The 24,149-nt window shown below is 68.1% G+C and overlaps 6 protein-coding genes across 11 annotated transcripts; 1 reads left to right on the top strand and 5 right to left on the bottom strand.

Moving 5' to 3' along the window:
• Positions 1 to 1,503: 1,503 nt before the first annotated feature.
• Positions 1,504 to 2,648, bottom strand: LOC104481297 (protein S100-A4). Its single transcript, XM_010122444.2, has 3 exons — positions 2,517 to 2,648; positions 1,865 to 2,019; positions 1,504 to 1,759 (listed from the first exon to the last, which is right to left on the bottom strand). The coding sequence occupies exons 1-3, from the start codon at positions 2,581 to 2,583 to the stop codon at positions 1,595 to 1,597; spliced, it is 387 nt and encodes a 128-aa protein (XP_010120746.2). The 5' UTR covers positions 2,584 to 2,648; the 3' UTR covers positions 1,504 to 1,594.
• A 1,576-nt stretch (positions 2,649 to 4,224) lies between these two features.
• LOC104481298 (protein S100-A4) lies at positions 4,225 to 5,387 on the bottom strand. The gene is made up of 2 exons (XM_010122446.2): positions 4,955 to 5,387; positions 4,225 to 4,410 (listed from the first exon to the last, which is right to left on the bottom strand). Exons 1-2 carry the CDS (start codon positions 5,093 to 5,095, stop codon positions 4,246 to 4,248), a joined length of 306 nt encoding a protein of 101 aa, XP_010120748.1. The 5' UTR covers positions 5,096 to 5,387; the 3' UTR covers positions 4,225 to 4,245.
• A 2,710-nt stretch (positions 5,388 to 8,097) lies between these two features.
• On the bottom strand, positions 8,098 to 11,185 carry S100A16 (S100 calcium binding protein A16). Of its 3 annotated transcripts, none has more exons than XM_086768168.1 (3): positions 11,086 to 11,185; positions 8,977 to 9,138; positions 8,098 to 8,854 (listed from the first exon to the last, which is right to left on the bottom strand). In XM_086768168.1, exons 2-3 carry the CDS (start codon positions 9,130 to 9,132, stop codon positions 8,690 to 8,692), a joined length of 321 nt encoding a protein of 106 aa, XP_086624294.1. In that variant the 5' UTR covers positions 9,133 to 9,138; positions 11,086 to 11,185; the 3' UTR covers positions 8,098 to 8,689. The 3 variants fall into 3 exon arrangements, with proteins under 3 accessions (XP_086624294.1, XP_086624295.1, XP_086624296.1); XM_086768169.1 differs by lacking the exon at positions 11,086 to 11,185 and adding an exon at positions 9,668 to 9,742; XM_086768170.1 differs by lacking the exon at positions 11,086 to 11,185 and adding an exon at positions 9,646 to 9,694.
• Positions 11,186 to 14,034: 2,849 nt separating this feature from the next.
• S100A14 (S100 calcium binding protein A14) lies at positions 14,035 to 17,093 on the bottom strand. The gene is made up of 4 exons (XM_086768171.1): positions 16,819 to 17,093; positions 16,452 to 16,569; positions 15,039 to 15,185; positions 14,035 to 14,932 (listed from the first exon to the last, which is right to left on the bottom strand). Exons 2-4 carry the CDS (start codon positions 16,482 to 16,484, stop codon positions 14,813 to 14,815), a joined length of 300 nt encoding a protein of 99 aa, XP_086624297.1. The 5' UTR covers positions 16,485 to 16,569; positions 16,819 to 17,093; the 3' UTR covers positions 14,035 to 14,812.
• A 488-nt stretch (positions 17,094 to 17,581) lies between these two features.
• Positions 17,582 to 18,790, bottom strand: S100A13 (S100 calcium binding protein A13). Its single transcript, XM_086768190.1, has 3 exons — positions 18,664 to 18,790; positions 17,946 to 18,120; positions 17,582 to 17,770 (listed from the first exon to the last, which is right to left on the bottom strand). The coding sequence occupies exons 2-3, from the start codon at positions 18,096 to 18,098 to the stop codon at positions 17,636 to 17,638; spliced, it is 288 nt and encodes a 95-aa protein (XP_086624316.1). The 5' UTR covers positions 18,099 to 18,120; positions 18,664 to 18,790; the 3' UTR covers positions 17,582 to 17,635.
• A 1,626-nt stretch (positions 18,791 to 20,416) lies between these two features.
• On the top strand, positions 20,417 to 24,095 carry S100A1 (S100 calcium binding protein A1). 4 transcript variants are annotated; one of them, XM_086768192.1, is made up of 3 exons: positions 20,417 to 20,571; positions 23,554 to 23,702; positions 23,808 to 24,095. In XM_086768192.1, exons 2-3 carry the CDS (start codon positions 23,562 to 23,564, stop codon positions 23,949 to 23,951), a joined length of 285 nt encoding a protein of 94 aa, XP_086624318.1. In that variant the 5' UTR covers positions 20,417 to 20,571; positions 23,554 to 23,561; the 3' UTR covers positions 23,952 to 24,095. The 4 variants fall into 4 exon arrangements, with proteins under 4 accessions (XP_086624318.1, XP_086624320.1, XP_086624317.1 ...); XM_086768194.1 differs by lacking the exon at positions 20,417 to 20,571 and adding an exon at positions 21,466 to 21,624; XM_086768191.1 differs by lacking the exon at positions 20,417 to 20,571 and adding an exon at positions 21,625 to 21,744.
• The last annotated feature ends 54 nt before the right edge of the window (positions 24,096 to 24,149 follow it).

The raw sequence follows: 24,149 nt of genomic DNA, 5'->3' as shown, positions 1-24,149 counted from the left end.
ACAGGCAGAGCATCGCCAGCACCCCATGGGTGCCAGGTGCAGCCCCACTGAGTCCCCACCCACCCCCAGCAAAAGGAAAACCAGTGCTGTCCATGAGGTTTTAATTTATTCAAGGTTCTACACCCACCACAAACACAGCAGCAAAACTTTACAAAGGAAAAACACAAAACCGTTTACAAACGGGCACCAAAAGGCCCCTGGGCCCTTTGCCCCGCTGGCCAGCCCGGCTCTGTGCTCTGCATTCCTTCCGCGCGTCGCTGCGGATCGCAGCCAGGGTCCCCGGGAAGGCAAAGGCTTTGGAAAATCACTTCCTCATCCTTGTTACGGCGCAGGCTGTGTCCGCACCGCGGCTGGGCTGCAGGGATGGAGCGGGGGGCTGGGAGCCGGCCCTGTGCCGAGGGGGGAGCGCTCAGAACATCGCTCCCTCTCCGCCCTGAGGATGCTCCACGGCCGGGCAGGAGGGGGCAAAGCCCCTCCAGACCCAGCGCAGCCCCCAGGGTCTGGCCCTGAGCGGGCGGGGGGCTGCCCTGCATCCCCACTGTCGTGGCACCGGCTGGGGTCAGTGGCTTCGCACGCAGCCCCGGGGTGGCGGAGGGGGCATCGGGGGGCGCAAAGCCAGGGCTGGACGGAGCGGAGCCCTTGTGCCAAATCCGCTCGCCGGTGCTTTGGGGAGCAGCCCCTGGCGAACCCATGAAGGCCTGGGTTCCAGCAGGGTGAAGAGGGGAGCACCCACATCTGGAAGGGGCGTGCTGCACATCTGGAGCCCAGCACGCGAGCCCCGGTTGGCTGCAGCTCTTCAGTGGAGGGGGGAAAAGGGATCAGAGGGTGGAAACAGAGACACCGATGGAGCTGGGCAGGCTCTGGTGCGGGGAAGGGAGGGTTGTAGCTGCGCAGCTGCTCGCGTTTATAGCCACGCGCCAAGCCCTGCCATGCCGGTGGCGCGGGGGGGCTGGCTGGGTGCGCGGGGAAGCCGCTCTTCCGCACGCCATAACCCCACCCCAAGCAGGAACGCAGCTGAAACCCTGCTCCCCACGACGTCACTTGGGGTGGGGAAGGGACGAGGGTCCTGGGTGGCTTCCCAAGGCGGCAGGTCCTGCCCCACGGCGCAGCAGGTGGGGGGCCAGACGCTGACCCTCTGTGAGCTAAAAGAGAGTCGTTCGCCCATTGCTGTTGTCACGGTGCCGGTCGGAGGCGTGAATCCCTTGCCTCGTACGGCCACGCAGCCGTTATCGTGGCTGCGGGGCAGGGTGCCGCCAGGCAGAGCCCGCCGCTGACTCACGCTAACGTGGCCGACGGGGATCGGCCCCGCCGGCGGTTTGCGAGGGCTCGGAGAATGCGGTGCCCGTGCTGTGGCGGAGCAAACTCCAGCTGGGAAGCACTCTTGCTCCCGCTCGTCATCCGGTACCCACGATGGGCACGTGGGACGGAAACGGGGTCTTCGCTAGCGCGACAGCACCCTTGTCCCTGGGGAAGGAAACCTCCGTTGTAGAGCATGCAGAGGACTTTGGTTAAAGAAATCTTTATTGAAAAAGCATCAGGAAAACAGCAGGAGGGTGCCAGGGCGGCGACGCAGCCCGGGGCCGGTGCCCCACGCTCACTTCTGGCGCGGCATCTTGTCGGGGTAGTCCTGGAAGAAGTCGTTGCAGATCATGGCCATGCAGGCCAGGAAGGTGGCATACTCTTGGAAGTCCACCTCGCTGTCCCTGTTGTTGTCCAGGGTGCTCATCAGCTGCTGTAAGCTGGCCTCACTGGTTTGTCTCTGCCCGGGGGCAAGAGGGAGTTAAAATGGGGTTTTGCGTCATGGGCCGCGTCCCCGGGTCCCAGCATCACCCACGGGACGTGATGGCCTCTGCCTCGCACTTACGCTGAAGCTGGGCAGCTCCTTCATGAGCAGATCCTTCAGCTCGGCCTTGCTGAGCTTGTACTTGTCCCCCTCCTTCCCCGAGTACTTGTGGAAGGTGGACACCATCACAGCCAGCGCCTGCTCCAGGGGAGATGCCATGGGGGATGCCAGCGAGCCTGGAGGCAGCAGCAGCACGAGCGGGTGAGGGCAGGGTTCGGTGTCCCAGACAACCCCGTGTCGGGGGGCTGGTGGGCTCCCCCTACCCCCAGACCACTCCGGCTGCTCCGATGCCCCGCTCCCGGGCACGCTCCGGGATGCACCACCGCTTCCTCCCTAATTTCACCCTCCTGCTAGCAGCCAGGTTGGGCGTTGCCGTGTTGGTACCGGCGCTGAGCAACCTCCAAAAAAGCCGTGCCGGAGGGGAGAACGCGGGGCGAGGCAGAGGCCCCCTCCTGCTCAAGCCAGACGAGGGAGGGGCGCGGGCACTTTCCCAGCCCTCGCAGGCGAAACGCAGCCCCCGAGCTTGGCTCCTGGCAGCCTCAGGGGGGGAAAACCTCGGCGGAGGGGCCCTCGCCCAAAATGGGGCCACCGTGCCATCAGCAACATCTGGAAGGCATCCGGAGAGACAGCGGGGAGAGGGGGAATGGAGTGTTGTAGGGAAAAGTCAACTCACCGACAGCTGAAACGGAACAGTGGAGGACGGGTAGGGCGGGAGGCGAGCCGGTTTCGGGCTGTGGCATTTATAGCCCCGCCCGGGACGCCTCCCCCAGAGCCGGGATGGGAAGGCGCCAACACTGCTCCAGCGACCGAAGGCGGAAAGAAAACCCTGGGAGCAGCCCTGGCCCTGCCAAATCCTCCTCCCCCCCTGCGCTGCTAGGGGGGCTGGTTTGGGTTAGACAGGGCAAAACGCGCCCCTGGCACCAGATGGGGACCGCCCTGCCGCGGAGCATCCCTGGGGACAAGGGGTAAAGCAGGGGTGGCGGTGGGCGTCTCGTCCCCCCGCTGCCATCGAGGGCGGGCGATGTCAACGCGGGGTGAGAGGCTGTGCACGCAGGTTTTTGGCGGCATCCCCGGGGGCCGCACGAACCTTGGCGGGGTTTGTCCCAGCCCTGTTGTTGTGCTGGCATTCGGCTGGAGGATTTTTTTGGGTTTTTAACGGGACTGCAAGTGATTTCTGCTCCCCGACCGCGAGGGCAGCGCGTCACAACGCCCCGTTGTGTAACAGAGTGCTATTTTGGTGTCTGCGTGTCCCAGGCACGTGTCGGGCGGCTGCAGAGGAAAGCCAGGAGCCGGTGGTTTGCACCCCCCTGCCGTGGAGCGACCTGGCTGTTTGCCACCATGTGAGGGCTCCCAAATACCCTGGGTGTCCCCAAGCCCGGCCAAGCCCCCTCAGGACAAGGGCACCTGCTGGTGCGGTGACCGGAATGAGGAAAGCAGGGGACGGAGCCCCGCTGCTGGTTCCGGGTTGCTCCGATGTCCGGCGGGATGCCAAACCTCCCCGAGCACCGCACGGCATCTCCCCAGGTCAGGGGTTTCTCTGAGGACCGTTTTGGGAAAAGAAAGCCCCAAGTCCGAACCTCGTCTCCCTGTTAGCATGTGCAAACTGGTGTAAATCACTGGGAGGGGGCAGAAGATGCTGGGGAGCACTTTATAAAGGACCTGGGAGGGGGCAGAGTGAAGTTTGGAGCTGCTGGAAGGGTTCGGGGGCTTGGGGAGGACCTGGGGAGTGGCTCTGCCCCGGGGTTCGCCCTGCCACGCGATGACACAGAGGATTTGTAAGGCCTTTCTGAACCTGGGGTGGTTTCTCTGGGGCGCTGGGAAAAGCCGGCAAGCAGCTGCAACGCCTTCTCCAAACCAGCCCGGACCTGCCCGGAGCTGCTGGGACAATGGGGCGGTGAAGGTGGGGTGAGCCCTGTGCTTCCCGGCCGGGACCACAGCCTGATGCGCCCAGGAATCCGTGGCTCGTCTGCAGCCCCACGGCTCCGTGGCCAACCTGGGGGGCTCAGGTGGACCTCCACCAGTGCCATTCCCCCCGCATGGGCTTGTCCCAAGGGGGCTGAGGGTCTGCAGCTCCTCAACGAGCCAAGCTGTGCTCGGGGAAGCTTGTGTGTTTAGAGCTCAGTGTGCACTGAGCCCCTCCTCCAGCCAGCAAGGATATTTCGGGGGGAGAAGTCCAAGTACGTTGCTTGGAGGCGGCGCCGAGCTGTTTTGCTCAGGCTTTTCCAGAGAAAAAAATGCTTCTGGGGGCTGAGTCGCACGGTGGAAAATCCCACGGAGCCGGTGGAAGGCATGAGTCACCCGGCTGCCCGCTAACCCACGGCGCACAGAACCCCGCCGACGCACACCGAGGCTTCGGAAAAGCTTTTATTGAAAGCCCCGCGGCGCCGCGGCGGGCAGCGGGGTCACTTCTTGCGGGGCTGCTTGGGGGGGCCGTCCTTGAAGAACTCGTTGAAGCCCATGGTGATGCAGGCCAGGAAGCAGACGTACTCCTTGAAGTCCACCTCGCTGTCCTTGTTGTGGTCCAGGTCGTTCATGAGCCTCTTGAACTCCACCTCGTCCATTTGTTTCTGCAAGGGGGGAGAGCGCCATGGGGGTCAGCAGTTTCGGGGGGCAGGGATGGCTGAGGGGCTTCCCCATCCTTTCCCCTCCCTCAAAGGAGGGTTTTCTCTTTGGCTTTGGAAGGAGGTGGCCCTTAGAAACGCAGGCGGCTTATCTGCGGTGTGGGGCAAGCCAGAAGGGACACGGGGCGGATGGGGGGGGAGGACTAAAAAATTTAAATCGGAGCGTGATTTTCTTTGCCAATCGATATTTCTGCGGGTGCCGCAAAGCCAACTTTCCCTTCAGTTTGAGTGTGCTCCAGCTCAGGTCCCCCTGGTCTCATCCCTCCTCCTCCTCCCCGCTGCTTGCCCCGGTGCACGAGGTCGCCGCATGTCACACGTAGGCTACATCCATCTCGCGCGCTTTGGGGAAATTGGGAGAGCGATTTGCGTCACCCTGGTTCGCGCCGTGCTATGCGGGAAGAGCCCAGGTTGGTTTGCCCCTATGACACCCCTCGTCTGCGCCCGGGCACCTTAGAAGGACGCGAAGGGACACGCTCCCGCGGCCACTTACGCTCCCGAAGACGGGCAGCTCCTTGTTCAGCAGCTCCTTGAGCTCGGCCTTGCTGAGCTTGTACTTGTCCCCCTCCTTCCCCGAGTACTTGTGGAAGGTGGTGACCATCACGGCCAGCGCCTGCTCCAGGGGACACGCCATCGCCAGCTTCCTGAGGGTAGAGCACCAGGGACGGGGTCAGGGGAGGTGACGAGGGGTCTGTCCCCTCCACCCCGCCCAAATGCATCCGCGATGCTGCAGAGGGGCAGCTGCGACCCTGCCGCCTCTCGGCGAGGCGTTTTGGGGTGCGGGTGGCAGCTGGAGAGCCGAGCCGCGCGGCGGGCGACGCGCGGGGATGGGAAGCGGGGACTCACCAGGGTCGTCGCGGGGCGGGCAGCAGCCAGGAGCCGGGGTGCCGCAGCCGGAGCACGCCGGGCATTTATAGCCCGGCGGGGGCGGCACTGCCCCGCGCGCCCCGCGCAGCCCTCCAGGCTTTCCCAGCCGCTCCGTGCAGGTGGTTTCGCCCGCGCCTCATTTTTGCCTAACGAACTGTGTGATCCTGTTAGAGCGAGGCGAGTGGGTTTGGGTGCTACTGGAAGGAGCTACTGGTCCTGACAGGGAGTCTGGGGACCAAGGCACAGTCACAGGGTGGATGCAGGGGCTGGGAAGGGCTGGAGCATCCCTTGGGGCTCCCAGAAGCAAGCTGGTCACCAGCCCACGTCCCCCTCTAAGCCGTGACTGCGCTGTCCCCCACACCACCAGGTTTTTTGGGTGGCCCTGGTCTCCCCAAGACAGATGGTCCCAAGAAGTCCCACCCCGGTGACCCCAACGCAAACACACGGGCTCCGCAGCGGGGCTGGGGGGGTGACAGCAGCTTATTCAGGCTGGCAGGTGGGGTCCCGTGCTGGCTGGTGGGGCCACGAGCCCCAGCACAGAAATTGTTGCAGAGCAGGCGGAGGCCGCCCAGGAGGACCACGCACTCCCTGAAATCCATCGTGTCACCCTCGTCGTCCCCCAGGTCCCTCAGCAGCACCCAGAAGCTGCGCTCACCCCGTTGTTTCTGGCACAGAGCGTCAGCGGGGTCAGGGACGGCGCCCGCTGGACGTGGCACGGGTAGGGCACCAACCGCCCCGGGTGGTGTCAGCAGATGGGGGAAACCCATTTTGGGGGAGAGCGAGCTCTTCCCTGACCCCCCACGTCTTCCCTGACAGCGGGGAGAGGCGTGAGGATGCTGGTGGGGCTCAGCCCCGGGTGTCCCCATCCTCACCCAATGACAGCTGGTACCCGTCACCCTCTGCCCCCCGCGCGTGTGGAAGGCGGCAATGCTGGAGGCCAGGGCTTGCTCCGGGGCGATCCCCATCCCGGCAGAGGGCACCCGGCTTTTCCCCCAGCTGCTTTTGCGTTGCCACACGTCCGTGAGAGCCTGTTTGGTTTGGAGGAGGGGACCGAGGTCAATCTTTGTGTGGCGCAACCGGAGGTGGCCTGGCCTCCAGCATCTCAACGACAGACAACCTGCCAGCCTCTGGTGACTGCAGAGGAAACGTCTCCTCCTTCTCCCAGAGATCCAGCAGATGGGGAGGACTGAGAGGAGCACCAATTTGGGGCATTTTTGCAAATCTTGTGCCACGTGGGACCCGGAGGCCGGTGCGTCACCCGGGCTGGGTTAGCAGCTGGCGCAGGGTGCCCGGAGCTGATCCCGCTGGGGACACGAGGACAGCAGTGTGGGCTCGAGCTCCCTAAATCGGGGCCAGCTGCAGCGCATGGCAGCCCCATCCCTGTCCCGCGGCCCCACGCTGCCCCCTCGCCACCCGCCATATAGTGCCGTGCAAAGTGCCCTGCGGCTTCGCAGGAGCAGCACCCAGGGGCGCAGCTGCCGAGCACACAAACCACCCCCAGCCCGTGCAACGCTCTCCCTCTGGCCCAGCGACCCCCTGTTCCCCAGCCCCAACCAGCACGGGCACGGGGGCTGCAGCGGCTCCGAGCCCCCGCCCAGACGCCCGGGTACAGTGGGACAGCGTGCTCGCGGAGGGGGGGGCATCCTGAATTGTTTCCGTTCAATGCATCCCATCTGCCTCCAGAAATGAGATGTCGGGGGCTGGCTGCCCCTCGCCCTGAGGGTCCCTTCTGGAGAGACCCCACGAATCGACCCCGCGTCCCGCCGGATCGCTGGGATCCCGTGCGAGCGTCCGGGTGCCGAGCCCCACGAACAGCGAAGTGAGTCACCAGCCCTGCCCTCGCCCCAGCGGGATTCTTCCGCCGTGACTCAGCCCCAGCCCTGCCCAGCTGCGCCGTCTTCCACGGAGGCACCCCCAGTTTTTTTTGGGACCCCCCGGTGCTGCAGGGCAGGGGAAAGTGGGCGGCATGGGCAGGGGCACAGGCGGGAGGCAGCGACCCTCCTGCAGCGGGGAGGGGAGCGGCAGAGTGGGCGAGGGGCTGGCTGGGGAAGGGGACGGGGGTCCCGGTTCCAAGGTGCCGATATCGTTGATGGAGCAGGGGGTCGCAGGGGGCTGCCGCCATGCTCGCAGGCCCAGGGCCAAGTCCCCTCCCAGTGGAAAATCCCCAGCAGGCGCTGGGGCTGCCGGCCTGGGCTGGCCGCCAGCAGCGTGGGCGTCATGGGGCGTCACAAACCAGGCTGGGACACACTCCCCGTCGAGCGCCCCCAGACCAGGGGTCTCCCGGCACACATGGGGCTTGTCCCCGTCCCCATCCCAGGTGTGGGGCATGCGACGCACCGAGACGCGGCGCGGGATTTGGGGTCACCCCAGATGCGCCGGCATCGGGGCGGCCATGACCTCGCGGGGCAGGGATGCGGGGCTGTGGTTCCAAGCTCATCGGGACCCCGCATGGAGACGTGGACGGGGTCCCCCAGGACGTGCGGCAGCAGCAGCCGTACCCTGCGCCCCAGACAGTGGCTTGGGGTGCTGCGGGGCTGGCAGGGTGCTGTGGGGCTGGCAGGGTGCTGTGAGGCCGTGGTGTCTGCTGACACCTTGTGGTCGCTCGCTCACCCCCAGGGAGCCCGGCCCTGCGAGGCCAGAGGGCTGGGACGGGTGTTATCGCTCGTCTTGTGACTGTGTGAGCGACAGGGGACAGGGCAGACCCCCTCCCTCGGCCCCCCGCATCCACTCAGTGCGCCCCCGGGAAAGCAGAGCCTCGGCGTCACCCTCTGCTCCTCCAAACTTTATTGCTGCAATAAATAACCAGAGCGGTGCTGCCCGGACGGGACGGTGCCGCTCCCTGAGACCAAAGGACTAGAGCAGCAGGCAGGGCAGACCCTTCACCAGCGTGGGCGGGGGGAAAGGCACCCTTTTCCCTGGGAGAACCCCCACTTCCAGGGGGAGCTCCAAGGGGAGAGGGGATCCCGGTCGTCACGGGGTTTCCACGAGCGGGATCGAGCCCCAGAGGTCTGAGAACAGATGGGATTCGTGTCCTAGGTGAGGGGAAGCCCCTCCCTTTGCTTCTTGCCTGGCAGCCCAGCAAGGACGGGGCTTGCGGAGGAGGATGAGGGCAGGGATGGCATGGCGTGGGGCGAGGAGGAGCCCCCCGAGGCTGTGATGGCCTCACACCTCCCAGCTCCCACCCGCGGGTTCTTTCCGCCCCAATTGCGCGCCGGCGTGGCTCGGTCGGCGAAGCCACGGGAGACCGAGGTGCGGCGGGGCGAGCGGGGGCTCAGGGCCGGGCTCGGCAGCGGAAAAGGCGAGAAGCGGGGAGCTGTGGAGAAGCGGGGGCCGAGCCCGGGGAGGGTTGGGCTGCAGGGGGCTACTTGGTGTGCTTGACGCTCTGCTCCTGCTGCCGGATGATCTGGGCGATGGGGCTGGCGATGCCGCCGATCAAGGTCCAGTACTCCTCGAAGCTGATGCGCCCGTCTTTGTTCTCGTCCAGGTCGCAGATGAGCTTGTCGGCCGCTCTCCGGTTCCCGGTGTCCTGCAGGAGAGAGCGGAGCCGCTCACACCGGGCCGGCCGAAAAAGTGGGATGCAGGGTGGAGGGGGGGACCCCATGCGGGTGAGAGGAGCCGATCTCCCGGCCCCGCGCTCCCCGGCCTCACCGTCAGCATGTGGTTGAGCTCACAGCTCAGCATTTTGCGGAAATCCTTCTTGCTGATGCGCCGCGGCTTCTTGCAGCAGCAGCGGCGGCTCGAGTACTTGTCGAAATTGTTCACCAGCACCTGGACGGCCCATTCCAGCTCCGTGCACTCCGCCATGGCTGCCTGCGGGGACGGGGGTCAGGCACGGGGCCGGTGGGACCCTCTGCGTGCCCGTGTTGGGGAACAGGGTGTAGAAGAGTGGACGGTGCTGCCAAAGCTCGCGGTGCCATCGCTCGCGCATGGGGGTCACCGCAAGCCCCCCAAGCACCCTCCGCAGCCCCGTCGTGCAGGGTGCTCATCTCCCCGCGCGGCCCCAAAAATCTTCCCGGCCTCAGCGCCCGCCCCACGCCAGCCGCCCCACCTGCTCCCCGAGGCATCCGCCCCCACACGTAGGACGGGGTGGCAATTACGGCGCCGGGGCCGCGGGGCTCCGCAGCGCCAGGGCCGCGGCCGACGGTTCCCAGGGCTCATTAGGGAGGAATGGGGCTGGGAGCCATGCGGTGGCGGCGGGGTGAGGGCAGGAATTACTGGCCAGCCCTCCTCTTGCTTCACGGCTCCGGGAACACCTTGGTGGGGCAGGTCTGAACCCGCCCGAGCCCCCCGCCAGCCCAACCGGGGCATCCCCCGCACCCCGGCGTCCAATTCCTCCTGCCTGCTTGACGTCCAGTGTCCCTGCTCCGCAGCTCCGAGGCCGCCTCAAGCCAGGAAGCTCCTTTCTATGGATGGACCCAACAGGATGGTCCCCGTCACGGGGTCCAGCATCCGCATCCTGGCCAGGACGCGGGCAGGGACGGAAACGGCGTCACCTTGTCCGGCCTTGGCTCTTTCCTGCCCCGTTGGTGGCACCAGGCGAGCCGGGGCGTGCGGCTCCCCGTCGTTTCCCTGGAGCCGTGCGGATTTACGGGAGGGGCGTGACACCGACCCCCTGCAACAGCGGTGGCCGCACGAGTCTTGGAGGAAGCCAACGGGACGGCACGCGTGGAGCCCAAAGGGGTGGCCCAGTGCCGACTCCCACTCCGGGAGCATCGTCCCGCAGGGTGTCTGCAGCCCTCTGGGAGCAGGCGGGACCTGCCCCGCACCCCAAACCTGCCTCACGGCTCCTCTCTCTCTGCACCAAGCCTCCTCAGTTCAGCCCCACGCCAAGGAAGTCGGCACGTCAGGGTGGTGGCAGGAGACACATCCCATCCCGGGACCGGGACGGTCGCCCGTTTGGAGGGTGGTGGTCACCGGGGTGGCTTCTGAGTCGTCCCCCCACGAGCCGCAGTGCCCGGCACAACTCTGTGAGAGCTGTTCGCTGGAGACCTCCGGCTCTGGCCCTTCCTCGTCACAGGCCGTTAATTGCCAACGAAAGCTAATCACGCGGCCAGAGCACCCACCACACACCCACCCAACCGGGGTCTCCGCATGCGGACCCCGCACCGGCATCTGCCCGCACCCAGGCCATCCTTGGGGCGTCCTGGCTTCTGCTTCCACGCTGACTCACGGCACCGGCCCAGCCGCGCGGCCCCGCCGTCGCCTGCGCCCCAGCCTCACCGCGCTCCCCTGGGGCTGGCCTGCGGCGCAGGGACGGGGTCACGGCGGCACGGGGACGCTGGCACCGCCGCGGCAGGGCTGGGCGCCGGGTAGGCGGGATGGGCAGGATGGGGCTCGTCGGCTGCTCCGCTCCTGCTGCCGCCGCAGTGCCCCCTTCTTCCTTCGCCTCTCCCTCTCCTTCCCACCAGCACCGGTGCCCGGAGCCGGGCCCGCAGCCGGGCTCAGCCCCGGCACGGCCGTGGGCAAAGCGATGGGAAACGGCCTTTTCCAGGGGCTGGACCCCACTGGGAACCCCAGTGCTGGGCTCTCTGTAGGCAGCAGTGGATGGGCGCCGCCGAGCCCTGTCCCAGGCCACTTGCCCCCGTCCCGGCTCCCCGCCAGCGTCCGGCGGGTCCCCTCCACCCCGGCCCCGCACACGCGGTGCTGCCGAAGGGCTCGGGGGATTTCCAGCGCCCAACCTGCCGCGACACGTCCCAGGGCTGCTCCCAGTTGAATATTAACCCCAAGGGTCCCGGCGCTGGCTTTTGGGAGCCTCACCTGGCTCCGTCTGGGGGTCCCGCTGTGTCCGTCTGTCACCGATTTGGCAGCAGGGGCAGCAGGAGCCAGTGACGCCTGCTCTTTCCTCACCTTGCACCCATACCGCTGGGCCCGGCCAGGCTTTTAAAGAGGCTCCCACCCCTCCCTGACGTGCTCGGGGCGTTCCTCAGCTGGGGCTCACCTGGGAAATGGCTCCCCGCGATTGCAACACCCAGATGGGTCGACGCAAGCCGGGACCCGCAGCAGGCTCCGGCTCCTTCCCAGGGGTTGACCCGCACATGGCCGTGGGGTGACGGCAGGCATTTGGGGGCCACCCCGAGGGACCCCGTGACTGGAAGGGGCGGTGGGCTCCTGGCAGCAGTGGGTTTCTGGGCACAACTCCAGCCCAGCTCTGGGGATGGAAACCCGCCGCCAAAAAGCCAAAAGCCCGGCTCCTCCGTCCCGCGGCTCATCCCCACCACCCGCCCCGCTCCAAACCACCCCGTACACCCAGCGAGGGGTGCCGATCGGGCCCTCTGTGCCACAGGAACTGCCCGGCAAGGGTGGGGGAAAATGTTTATTTGAACCAAAACCGCTCATTCTGAAGGGTGAGAGGGGCTGGCTGGGACCCGGGAGCCCTGGAAGCACGGGCACCAGCTCCCAGCAGGGCCGCATCCAGCTCTCCGGATGCTCTAGGACAGGGATGGCGCTTCTCAGCTGCTGCTTGTGCTTGTAAACTCACATCCGTAATTAATTGGCCCTGCAAATTGTAGCCCTGCGTGTCTGCCGGAGCCGTGGCGCAGCGATTCGATGCCCAGATGAGATACAGGCGTTGCTGGGAGATGTTTGGAGATGCAGATGGTATCTCGCAGGCTCAGAGCACCTCTGGGACTCCTGTCCCGGAAAAGGCGACGTGTGTCACCCGGGCTCTCCACTGGCTCCTTCCTAATCTCGGTTGGGAGGGAGCGAGCCCATCCTCGGCCGAGACGCTGGGGTGTCGTTGCTGCGCCACCCCGGGAGGGTGGGAATCCCTCCCGGCCCCCGCGGGCGAACAGCTCACCTCTGAGTCACGGCCTCTCATTTCTCCAGAGCCTGGCAGATGTCACAACCGCATCCAGGCCCTGGGTTTTACGAGGCATCCAGGGCGTGTGCGCGCTCTCGGAGCAGCCACGTCCCGTCCGAACCCACGGCGAGAGTGTTCCCGGCCGTTCCCATCGCCCCGGCGGCGTTCGCCTCTCCCCTGCTCCCTGCCAGCTGCAGAGCTGAAGGATGCGGAGCAGTTTGGACGTCTCACCGACGTCACTGCCCCACGGGACCCTCTGCAGAGGGTGGGCACCCAGCCCCAGCTTTGGGGGGTCTCCGGTGCCCGCCGCCACGGGCTCCAGCACTGCCCCAGCACGCAGCGGCCGCCCCAGTGCGGATTAATGAATTTCCCAGTTTCTCCACAGCGCGGTGCCCAGGGATGCGTGGCCGGCGCTGCCTCACCGAGGGGCACCGACAGCCCCAGCACGGGCCGAGCCGTTCCTGCCGCATCCGACGACTTTCCAGATGCAACAGATAGTTATCGAGGACGGCTCACGCCGCAGGAATGGCCGTCCTCCCGACAGCGCACGGTCACGCCGGCCAGCCGCTCGCCAAACCAGAAGGAGGACCCAGGAGTCCCCACTCCCACGGCGCATTCCCGGCGCTGGGAAGAGGATCCAGGAGCGCTGGCTCCCCGTTCCCCCCCCACCATCACCCCAACCATTTGACACATTTCCTGTCTCTAATTAAACGCACGCCACACCTTTCTGCTTAATTTCCATGTATTTATTTCCAAGGCAGGAACAATAAATAGTCATTCTCGTTGTGAAATCCACCCCAAGGTGAGAGGAGACGAAGGGCGGCCCGTGGCCGAGCCGCGGTGTCGGTCACCTGCCACCCATCCCGGCCTCCAGTTTCATCACATTTCTCTGGGTTTTAGTTTGGTTTTGGTTTGTTCATCTTTTTTTTTTTTCCCTTTCTCCACAGCACAAAGCCTCGCGAGCTGACACAGGAGCCCACACCCTCGCCGTTTTCGGGGTCCCCATCCCCCTTGCGCCTCCAGGGCTGCCCACAGGCTCTCCCGGCGCGCGGAGCTCGGCGGGAACCGCGGTCTTGTCCCGGGTGGCAGAGGAGAGGTGGGATAAGCAGGCTCAGAGGGTGCTCTGCGCCCTCTCAAGCCCATTCCTTCGCCCTCCTGAGCCAGTTGCTCCATCCCAGCAAAGCCCCCGCTTTGTGGCGTTTACTGGTTTCTAATTTCCCGTAATTACACAGAAATCTCACGCTTTCCCCGCATGGGCGGCACCTCGCTGCTGGCCTCCCGGCTCCTGGCTCTTTTTGAGCTCAAGATTTCGGGGTCTTCTCCGAGCTCCTTCCAGCCCAGCGCGAAGACGTGTGCCTAAAGCCCTTGGGGTGCCTGGTCCGGAGGCACGGCCCTGGCTCTGCTTGTGGGGTCTCAGTGGTGGGGAGCGTCAGGAGCAAGCCACCGCGGTGAGCGGGCGCCTGCGCTGCCCCGTGCGCACCCTCAGCCCCGTGCGCACCCGCAGTGCCACGCGTACCCGCAGCACAGTGGGCATCGCAGCGCTGCACGCACCCGCAGTGCTCACACTCACCCGCAGCGCCGTGCACGCTTGCAGCACCCCATGGCATGCCCACGGCATCCTTCGTGTGCCCACAGCATCCCTTGCATGCCCGAAGCATCCTTTGCATGTCCGCAGCATCCTTTGCACACCTGCAGCATCCCTTGCACGCCCGCAGCATCCCTTGCACGCCTGCAGCATCCTTTGCACCCTCGTGCTCTGCCCCGGGGCCGGCGGGGCCGTGCGACCCAGCAGCGAGCGATGCTCAGAACCTCAATCCCTGCGGCCCCATCCCCACCTGCAGCCCCATCCCTCCCTGCACCCTCCGTCCCTCTCCCACGAAGGACAAACGAGGCCACCCCATTCCAGCTGTTTTTTTCCGGTATTTTCCTTTATTAATTTATACAAAAATGGTTGCAAGTGACGCAAGCTGGTAACGACCCGTCACCCTCCCAGCCCCGAGCCCAGCCGCCAGCCGGGGCCAGCATCCCTGGAGAGGGGCGAGCCTGGGAGCAGCGTGCAGGCAGCCCACCCCGGCGCAGCACCCCAAATCCCGGGCAGGCACAGGGCGCCACGGTCCCCGCTCTGAGGGAAGGGACCCCAGGCCACGACCGGTGACCCCAGAGCCCTGGAAGCCCCTGAAGATGCTGGGAGCACAAGGCAGAGCAGTGGCAAAGGGGCTCCTGTCGGGCGACAGGGCACGGAGACGGGCGGGGGAGCCCGCGCACCCAGGGGCTTTTAGGGGAACGGAGCCGGGTCCCTCTCACGGCGATGCTCCGGGGCTGGGGGGTCTGCAACCGGAGGGGTTTCGGGACAACCCCAGGGGGAAAGGCTCTGGAGCAAAGGACGGAGAAGGGCGGCTCCAGAGCCAGGGCCAGGAACCCCCTTGCCACCTCCCTCCCGCCGCAGCGCGGCCGGAGCTGGGGATGGGAAGGGAGGATTCCTGACGGGAAGGAGAACCGAGAGAGGGCAGGGATGGAGCCAGGGAGGGGGACCCCTCCGCCCCGGCCGGGGACGCAGGGAGGAGATAAGCCCCAGCAGGAGCGACGCTACGTTTTCCCAGGCAAATCCCGCTGGGACCAGCAGCCTCTCGCGCTTCTCGGTGCAGAGCCTGAGGCCTCGGGTGCCTTCCCGTCCCCCACCCCCCTCTACTTCCTCCGGCAGCCCTTGGCCGCGTCCCCCATCATGTCCCAGTACTCTCCGAACTCCAGCTTGGCCTCGTCAGGGTCTCCCATGCACTCGATCTTCTCTTCCAGGGGTCCAACGCACTGCGGGAGGGGTGGGAAAAGCAGCGGGGTGATGCGGCTGCGGGGTCCCGCAGGCAGCCCGTGCCCACCCCAGCTCCCCCTGCCCACCCCCGGGCTCCAGCCTCACCTTCCCCAGATGGGGCAGCTTCTGCACCACCAGCTCCTGCATCTCGTTGGGCGTCAGGTACTCCTTCTGCCCCTTCACCGCGTAGCAGTGGAACTGGTTGATGACGGTCTCGATGGCCCGCTCCACGTCGGTGAGCTCCTGGTTGTCCTGCGCGAGGGGAGAGAGGGTGAGCACTGGCTGGACCCCTCCCCACAGGGATGGGACCCCCCCCCCCGATGGACTGGACAAGCCCCTGCGTAGATGGGACACTGCCAGTAGATGTTTAACCCCTCCACAACGATCTGATGAACCTCCTTATCAACGTGATAGCCCTCCGTACAGATGTGACACCTCACCGCCCAGATGTGAGACCTCCTCCCCAGATGTGAGACCCCCTCCCCATACAAATGCAAGACTAGTCCATACAGAGATGAGACCCCACCATACGGAGGTGAGACCCCACCGTACAGATGTGAGACCCCGCTGTACAGATGTTGCGTCCCTCCATACAACCTCTGCCCAGCTGCAATAGCCCCCTACAGCTGCCGTACCTCGTCTCCACCCCTCCCCACGGGCATGTCACCCCCCGTCTCTGCTTGCCCGGACCTCTCCCTGCCCGGGGCCAGCGAGGCTCAGCCACCCCGGCGTCTCCGGGCGCTACACCCATGGCGCGCGGGGGCCGTCGCCGCCGTCCCGACTGGTTCTTCTTCTCCTTTGCACAAGTGGCGGGTGGCAGCGTGAGTCAGTGCCCGGGACGGCCCGGACGCCTGCTGGGACGGGTCCCTCTCCCTCCCCGTTGGGCTGCAGACCCCGTCCCCGGTAGGGCGGGGGGCACAGACCGGCCCGACCCGCGCGCCCAGCTCCCCGGCCACGGGTGCCAATCAGCCAAAGCAGCGTTTGGAGGGAAAAAGCCGGTGATTCACTCAGCATCCGCGGTCTCCCCTCAAAACACCGTTCAACCGCATCAGGCCACGGCAATTCGGAAGAACCCAGCCGTCCTCAGTGCCCCGGCCCCACCGGCCAGGGCCAAATCCTCTGCAGGTGCCACTGGGCGCAGGGGCGTCCCGGTTGAAAGCCGAGGAAAGCAGGAGGCTTTCTGCCGTCGGGCATCCTTGGAGAAGGGGCAAGGAGCGAGCACGGCTCCCACGGGTGCGTCCACGGGAGCTGGAGAAAGCCTCCTGGTTCCCCGAGCTTTCAAGCGGCTCCAGGCCCGCGGCACCGCGTTCCCTCTGCCCAGCATCAGGGCTGCGTCGCCGAACCCCGAAAAAGCCCCCCGGCTCCTCCGCTGGCTGCGGGACGGGGCTGGCCCAGCCGCGCTGCTCTGAGTCACCCCGCGCCCAGGGCTGCGCTGCGAGGGACGGGGCCATGCGGGGTCACCCCCGCGCCCCGCCGTGGGGTCCCAGCCCTCCCGATGCCACGGCGTCGCTCATGGACCTTGCGCTTCTTGCGGCAGTTGCACTGGCCCATGCTGCTCCTCGCGGGGTCTGTAGGTCCTCGGCGGCGGCGGCGGTGGCGGCGGTGGGGGTGTCCTCTCCGCCGGGGTCCTGGGGAGCTGGCAGGGGGAGAAAGCCCGGTTCAGCTCTCGGCTCGAGGGGAGGTTCCCCTCCTCTGGCACCCGGGCTCAGTGCAGGGCGAGGAAGGGATGCGGCGAGCTGCTGGGACACGTCCCGGCGGTGGGAGCGTCCCTGCCCCGGCGGCAAGTCGTGGCAGAGCCGAGCGTGGGAGCAAGGGGGGGTGCAGAGGGGCGGCGAGACCCCCCAGGCACGGACCCCCATCCCGCAGCGGCGGATGGGCCACTTACCTGCTGCACGGGCTGTCCTGGGTGTGCGCGGGCTGCGGCGCGCCGGGGTTTTATACGGCGGGGAGGTGTGAGTGGGAGCTCCCGCGCGCCGCCAGCTGCGGTGTGGTGCAAGGCGTCTCATTTCCCAGCCTGGCCCGGGGCCAGCGTGGGGCCGGGAAACGCCTCCTTCCAGGCCACAGCGATGGTTCTGCGTCCAGCCCGGCCGTGTCGTGCCGCCTGGGAACGGCTACGTGGGCTCCGGGCCCCGGCGGGCTCGGGGACGGGTCACCCCACGACAGGGATTCCACTATTCCCCGTCAGCATTGGGATTTCGGAGCTGAACGTCGGGAGCGGGGTCTTGGTTAGGGGTGCTGAGCCTGGGCCACGCTGCGCCAGCCGACGCGTCCTCCCCACGCCACCCAAGACCCCAGAGAGGACGGACGTGGGTGTCCTGGAGGTGGCTGCCACCCGCGGCCGCCGCGGCGTCGCTGACGGAGATGCTCCAGAGCCCCACCCCGCTCCCGGCCACATCTCTGCCGCCCATCGGGGCTGCGCTAAGCAACCCCACAGGAAGGCGTTTGTGGGGCGCGGGGTGGCACCCCTTAGGCCAGACCGGCGCGAGGGCCATTTGGGAACGGCCCCTTCTGTCACGGGTTCGCTGCGGCAGCCGTCCCAGCGCGGAGCGAGCCCCGAGCCATCGCTCATGGCACCGGGCACGGGCTGGTCCCCGGGCCGTGGGGAAGGAGATGGGGCCCCCCCTCGGAACAGGAGCGATGCTCAGGCTGAGGGAAAGTTTTTTTATTCACTCCGCCTTGGCCCGGTCTCCCCGCCAGCCCCGTCACTTCTTCTTCCCCATTTTCTCCCTCCTCACGGCCTTCGCCAGCTCCCCGATGAGCCGCCAGTACTCGCCGAATTTCAGCTCCTTGTCGTTGTTCACGTCCAGCTCGCTCATCTTCTCCTCGAGGGACACGTCCTGCGGGGACAGCAGCGGAGCCTCAGCCGCATCCCGGTCCCCGGTGAGCGGGATGTGGGGAGCGGGGACTGCCGCTCGCTCTTCCTCGCAAATCCCAGATTACCGGGAGCAGCCCCCCAGCACGGGGGGACACAGCGGGACCCAGCCACCCCACGCACGCCGCCCCGCGTCTCACCTTCGTCAGGTTGGGCAGCTGGAGCTGGACCAGCTCCTTGAACTCGCCAGCTGTCAGCGTGCCCTTCTTGCCCTCCTTCCCCGCGTGGGTGACGAAGACGGCGACGATGGTCTCGATGGCCATCTCCACCTCGGTCAGCTGGCCCGCGGCCATGGCGCCGGGGCACGGCAGCGGCCTGGGGCTGCAGGGAGAGGGGGCGACAGGGGGTCGGAGGCGGCGTCCTGGCGTCCCCACAGCAGCGTGGCACCCAGGGCGACAGGGAGCAAGGCTGGGGCCAGCGGCCCCCCGCGGGACAGCGCACGTGAGTGGGGTCCCGGGGAGGCTGGCACGGCCTGGGAAACCCCCACCAGCGGTGTTTTGGGGACCCAGGACAAGAAGGTCCCCTGCGCAATGCCCCCGTCACAGGCTTGGCTTCTGCTGAGCCCCGACGCACTCACTCCCCGCAGCGTCCCGGGGAGGAGACACCTGGGGCGCGTTGGGATGAGGGGTCCCTCTCCCCTTCCCCAGCCCAGGGTGCAGCGAGGCTGCAAGGTCTCAGCTCAGCTCTGCGGGGCTGAGCAGGGTCCCGGGCTGGGGGCTGCCCCTCCGCCCCAGTGCTCCCCGGGGAGCAGGTGAATTGCCAGCCCCCCGCCCCGGGACGGGGCTCCCGCGGGGGTCCCCAGCGCTGCTCTCGTCATGCAAGTGGGGCCGGCGTCGCGGGCAGCGATCCCCTACTCACCCCCCTGGGCTGCGGGCAGAGATGCAGGCGGGCTGCGGCCCCCCCGAGAGGTTTTGTCCCCTGCGAGGCAGGAGGGGAGCGCGGCGCTTTGTCCCCCCGCGCCGCAGCGTTGGGTTTCCTGCTGCAGCCGGACACAGACGCCGCCCGAGCGCCGCGACGTCCTCCGCTCCCTCCCCACGCGGGCAGCGGACCAAATTCAGCGCTCGGCCCCGCTGCTGGGAACCCACCCCGGCCGCCGCGGGGATGCTCCTGGGCGGAGCAGGATGGGACCACGGGGCAGAGCGGAGGGACACGAGAGGCAGAGCAGGATCGCTCCGGAGCGTCCCGCGGGGCTCTAGCGTCGCTCCGACCTTTTTGGGAGCGCGGGAAAGGTCTCAACCCCCCCAGTGCATCCCTGCGGGGCCGGGGATGAGGACGCGGCCCCCAGCGCCCCGCTCGCGTCCCGCCGTGCCCCGGTGCGGTGGCTCGTCGCAGCCCGCAAGCCAGCGGTGCTGCGGGCCCGGGGCCGGGCTCGACCCGCACAGAGTGAGAGTTGTGACTCAGCCGCCCGCTGACATCATCCCTATTAATAGTGGGCTCTGTAAAAATTAATTAATTCAAATTAATTAGGGGGTTGGGACTGCCCGAGCGTTCCCCTCTAATCACGGTGTATTTATAACACAGCAGCGCTGGCACGCTGCCACGCGGGAGACCCAGCAGCTCCGCGCCAGGGCACCGCCGTTCCCAGCCACATCCCGTACCCCCACGCCGTCGCGGGACGGAGGGGACGTTGGGGACCGTCTCTGCTCGGAGCATGGCGGGGATGTCCCCTAGCTGGGGCCAGCGGCCCCCCCGGGAAGCGCATGTGAGTGGGGTCCTGGGGAGGCCGGCACAGCCTGGGAACACCCCACCAGCAGCGTTTTGGGGACCCAGAGCAAGGAGGTCCCCGGCGCAGTGCCACCGTCACAGGCTTGGCTTCTGCTGAGCCCTGACGCACTCACTCCACCTGTCCACACGCACAGGGAGGCTCCGGCAGCATGGGGCAGCCCGGTCCCCACCCCGCGGCCGTCACACCAGCTCACGGAGGAGGAATTGGCTTCCTGCAGCCCCGTCCGGCCCATACCCCTCCCCGGGATGACGGGGGGACGGGGACGGGACTTCCGCCAGGCCCCACGTCAGGGGACCAAGATGGTCTCTTGGGAAACCGCCGGGTGAGTCAGGCTCCACAGGGACGGGGACAGGTTTGGGGTGAATCATTGGCCCCGAGAGCCAGGCGGGCCCGTGACTCGCCGCCCCTGGAATTCGGGGTGCTTGGACGGGGCGAGGAGGCAGCAGGCGCTGCAGCGGTCCCACGACGGGATGCCACCAAATCACAGGTGGCGGGAGAAACGGCACCTCCCGCTCGAGCCCGGGATCCCCGCTCGGGCCCGTCCCCGCCGGCAGGGACCGGTGACCCGGCCCCGGGGACCCCAGCGCTGCCGGGAGGTGACGGAGCATCGCGGGGCCCCGCGTGCCGGGGCGACAGCTCGGGGTTGGGGTGCAGCTGCATCCCAGGGAGGTGGCATCTCCCAAGGCGTCCCAGTCCTGGTGTTGTGCCCAACCTGTGCCCACCGCGGCTACCAGGGCTCCTTGGAGGGGAGCGTGGCTACTGGAGGCCACAAAACCGGGTGCCCAGCGCCATCGTGATGCCCCCGGCCCTCGCAGGGCAGGCCCCCAACAGCTGCCCCCCCCTCCAAATCCCAGGGATGGAGAAGCCTCTTCCATGCTCCAGCGATGGGACAGGGAGACAAGATCAGCCCAGCCCCGGCACCAGCAACTGGAGCAACTGGTTTAGCTGGGTCAGAGCAGAGGACGGGGAGTCGCAGCGGCTGAAACCTGTTCCAAGCTGTGTGTAAAGCTCCTGGCATGCCCCTCGCCGCTCTCGGTTTGGTAAGAGCTCGTCGTGGGGACCTGCCAGCGCGGGCACGCCGGGCGTGTGCTCCCCATGGCCCGAACCGCCGCAGCAGGCAGCGGGGCCTCGGCGCCCGGGGCAGACCCCCCGGCACCCACGCCATGCCCCCGCGGCGTTGGGGTTCACCCTTGGGCACCCGGGGCAGACCCCCCGGCACCCACGCCGTGCCCCCGCGGCGTTGGGGTTCACCCTTGGGCACCCGGGGCAGACCCCCCGGCACCCACGCCATGTCCCCGCGGCGTCGGGGTTCACCCTCGGGCACCCGGGGCAGACCCCCCAGCACCCACGCCGTGCCCCCGCGGCGTCGGGGTTCACCCTCAGGCACCCGGGGCAGACCCCCCAGCACCCACGCCGTGCCCCCGCGGCGTCGGGGTTCACCCTTGGGCACCCGGGGCAGACCCCCCAGCACCCACGCCGTGCCCCCGCGGCGTCGGGGTTCACCCTTGGGCACCCGGGGCAGACCCCCCAGCACCCATGCCATGCCCCTGCAGCATCAGGGTTCACCCTCAGGCGCCCGGGGCAGACCCCCCCGGCACCCACGCCATGTCCCCGCGGCGTCGGGGTTCACCCTCGGGCACCTGGGGCAGACCCCCCGGCACCCACGCCATGCCCTTGCAGCATCAGGGTTCACCCTCGGGCGCCCAGCTCCGGCCAGTCCCACTGTTTGGGAAACACCTGGCCGAATCTGCTCTCCAGGGAGGTTTGGGGGTCCGCACGAGCAGGGTAGAGCCCCCCGAGCGCAGCTGAAGCCCCCGGGGGGCTTGGCCCTGCCATGGGATGGACGGCCCGGTGCCCAGGCCACGGCGGCCCTGGCTCCGTGCCCACCGCCAGGACGGGGGTCGGGTTATTTTTAAGCTCAGGACCAGGCGGCAATGCCAGTTCCCATCACGGGCAGCTGCTGCCCAACTGGGCAGGCGACGCAGCCCCCGGGGGCCAGGCTTTCCCGAAAGGGGCGGCCGGATCCTGCCCGCTGCCGAGCCGCGCTGGGGACAGGGGCAGCGCTGCCGCCAGCCCCGCACGGACACGGCCCAGTGAGTGCCAGCGCCGTCCCTTCCCGCTTCCCCGGCCCCAGGCCCAGGAGCCCCTGGGCCCGCTCCCTGCCCCACGCCAAAAACTGGAGCTGTGTCCTGCTGGGGAGCAGCTCCCGAGAGGTCTGGGACCCCCTCCTCTGTCTGGGACCCCTGCTTCCATCTGGGACCCCCACTTCCATCTGGGACCCCCACATCCATCTGGGACCTCTGCTTCCATTTGGGACCTCTGCTTCCATCTGGGACCCCCGCTTCCACCTGGGACCCCCTCCTCTATCTGGGACCCCCACTTCCATGTGGGACCCCCACTTCCATCTGGGACCCCCGCTTCCATCTGGGACCCCCCTCCTCCAGCTAGGGACCCCCCTGGCAGCCACCTTAGCTGCCCCGGGTGCAGGACAGGGACCCCCCCCCAGACCCTGCCCACCACCCCAAACCCTCCAGCCCCCCCAGTCCCCCCATCCAGCACAGGGCAGTGGGGGGGGGGTTGTATGGGGTCAGGTGGCTTTGGGATCCCCATGGTGGGTCTGGGGTTCCCAGGGTGGGTCTGGGGGTGCCGCGCAGTCGCGGCGTTTCCCAACCGCGGGGCCGGGAATTGCGGGCGATGGAAGCGGCGGGAGCAGGCTGTAATTAGCCTCCAATTAGGGCTGGAATCCGGGATAAAGAGCCCGGCACCACCCGGCTCTTGCGAAAAGCCACCATGCCACGCCACGCCGCGCCGGTGGGGGGTCCCAAAAAAAGGGGAGGATGATGCCTGCCGGAGTCTGGGGGCTCAGCGCTCGCGGAGCAGCCGCGGCGGGTTTGGCCGCACGCCGCAGCGCGGTCGGGATTATCGGCGTCGCCGACGCCAGCTCGGGAATCTGGTTTCTTGGCCGAGCCGTTGCTGGAGCAACCCCCGGGTTGGGATCGCGGGGCTTTTTTTAATTTGACAAGAGGCCCTTCTGTGCGCGGGGAGCGGGCGGCCCCGGGGGGCCCGGCCCGAGTCACTCGATAGCCCCCAGCGGCTCCCCCCGCGGCCCCGGCTGGCTCCCGTTGCGGGGCCGAGGACACCGGATACCCGCGCCTCGTCGGGCCGGGGACGGATCCGGCACGGCACGGCGGTGCTGACAGATTGGGGGATGCCGGTGAGCGCCCAACGGGCGACGCCGCGGGGTCAGAGCGCGGGCGCCGCGGTGCCACGGGGGCCGCGGCCACGAGCGAAGCCAGGGCCCGGCGCAGGACCCGACGCGGGGCCAGGGACCCCAGCGCAGGACCCCATGCCCGCCTCACGCGTCCCCGTGCCCGCCCCACACGTCCCCGTGCCCCCCACCATCCCGCTTCCCCCCGGGGCCGCAGGGGTGGCAAGAAGGGACACCCAAGCCCCCCAAAACGACCCTCAGCATCGCTGCGCGCCCTCCCCCTGCCCGCCATCGCCCCACAGGCACCGGTGGGGCCGGAAAGGCTCCCCTGCGTCACGCTGGGACCAGTGCGGGGCGACCGGGGCGGCGAGGCGCTGCGGGGCCAGGCTCCCCGCGCGTTGGCCCCCGCGAAGGCGGCGCGGGGCGGCCCAGCGGTGCCAGCCGGACTGTCCAGCCCCGGTATCGGATCCTCCCGGAGGGAGGGGGCTTGGAGCTTATTTAACGTCTCCGGCCGGCCCAGCCCGGCGCACTCGGAGCAGCAGGCGGCGCGGCGGGGAGCTCAGGTGAGCGCGGGTCCCGGCCGGGGTGCGGGTGCCCTGCGAGGGGGCAGCCGGCCGGGACCCCCTCCCGCAGGAGCACCCCGCGCAGCCCAGGGGAGCAGCCGGGCGCCCCGAAACCCCCACGGCCGGCGCTCAGCGCCACGCCAAGCGCGCGGGGTGGAGGCCGCGGCGCGGGGCAGGGGGCGGCCGCGATTTGGGGGCGCAGGGGGCCGGTGGCCGCCCCTCCCCGTAACGCGGCGGGTGCCTCCCCGCAGCCGCAGCGATGGCATCGCAGCTGGAAGGGGCCATGGAGACGCTCATCAACGTGTTCCACCACTACTCGGGCAAAGAGGGGGACAAGTACAAGCTGAGCAAGAAGGAGCTGAAGGAGCTGCTGCAGAGCGAGCTGGGCTGCTTCCTGGAGGTACGGACCAGGGGCGCGGGACCCCCCTTTCCCTCCGCGCCCCGCGGCCGCAGCGTCCCGGCGGGCCGCCGAGGCGCGGGGCTGACGCTGTCACCCCTCTGGCAGACCCAGAAGGACGCGGGCGCGGTGGAGAAGATCATGCAGGACCTGGATGAGAACGGCGACGGGGAGGTGGACTTCCAGGAGTACGTGGTCCTGGTGGCCGCCCTCACCGTGGCCTGCAACACCTTCTTCTGGGAGAACGCCTGACTCGGGCCCGTCCCCGCCCCGCAGCAGCCGGCCACGGCGTCCCCAAAACGCACAGCCCCCTCGCCGCCACCCCCCAGTTCCCCCCAGTACACCCGGCGGATCCCGCTGGGATCCAGCTCCGCAATAAAGGCACCGGCTCAGCCAGAGGCGTGTTGTCAGCTCGGCGGCGCGCAGGGCCAGGGTTTCGGCAGCCCTGGT

The sequence above is a fragment of the Chlamydotis macqueenii genome, chromosome 28 (assembly GCF_036417535.1).
Source record: "Chlamydotis macqueenii isolate bChlMac1 chromosome 28, bChlMac1.mat, whole genome shotgun sequence".
Taxonomy (NCBI): domain Eukaryota; kingdom Metazoa; phylum Chordata; class Aves; order Otidiformes; family Otididae; genus Chlamydotis; species Chlamydotis macqueenii.
This window is presented reverse-complemented; position numbering and strand designations above follow the sequence as displayed.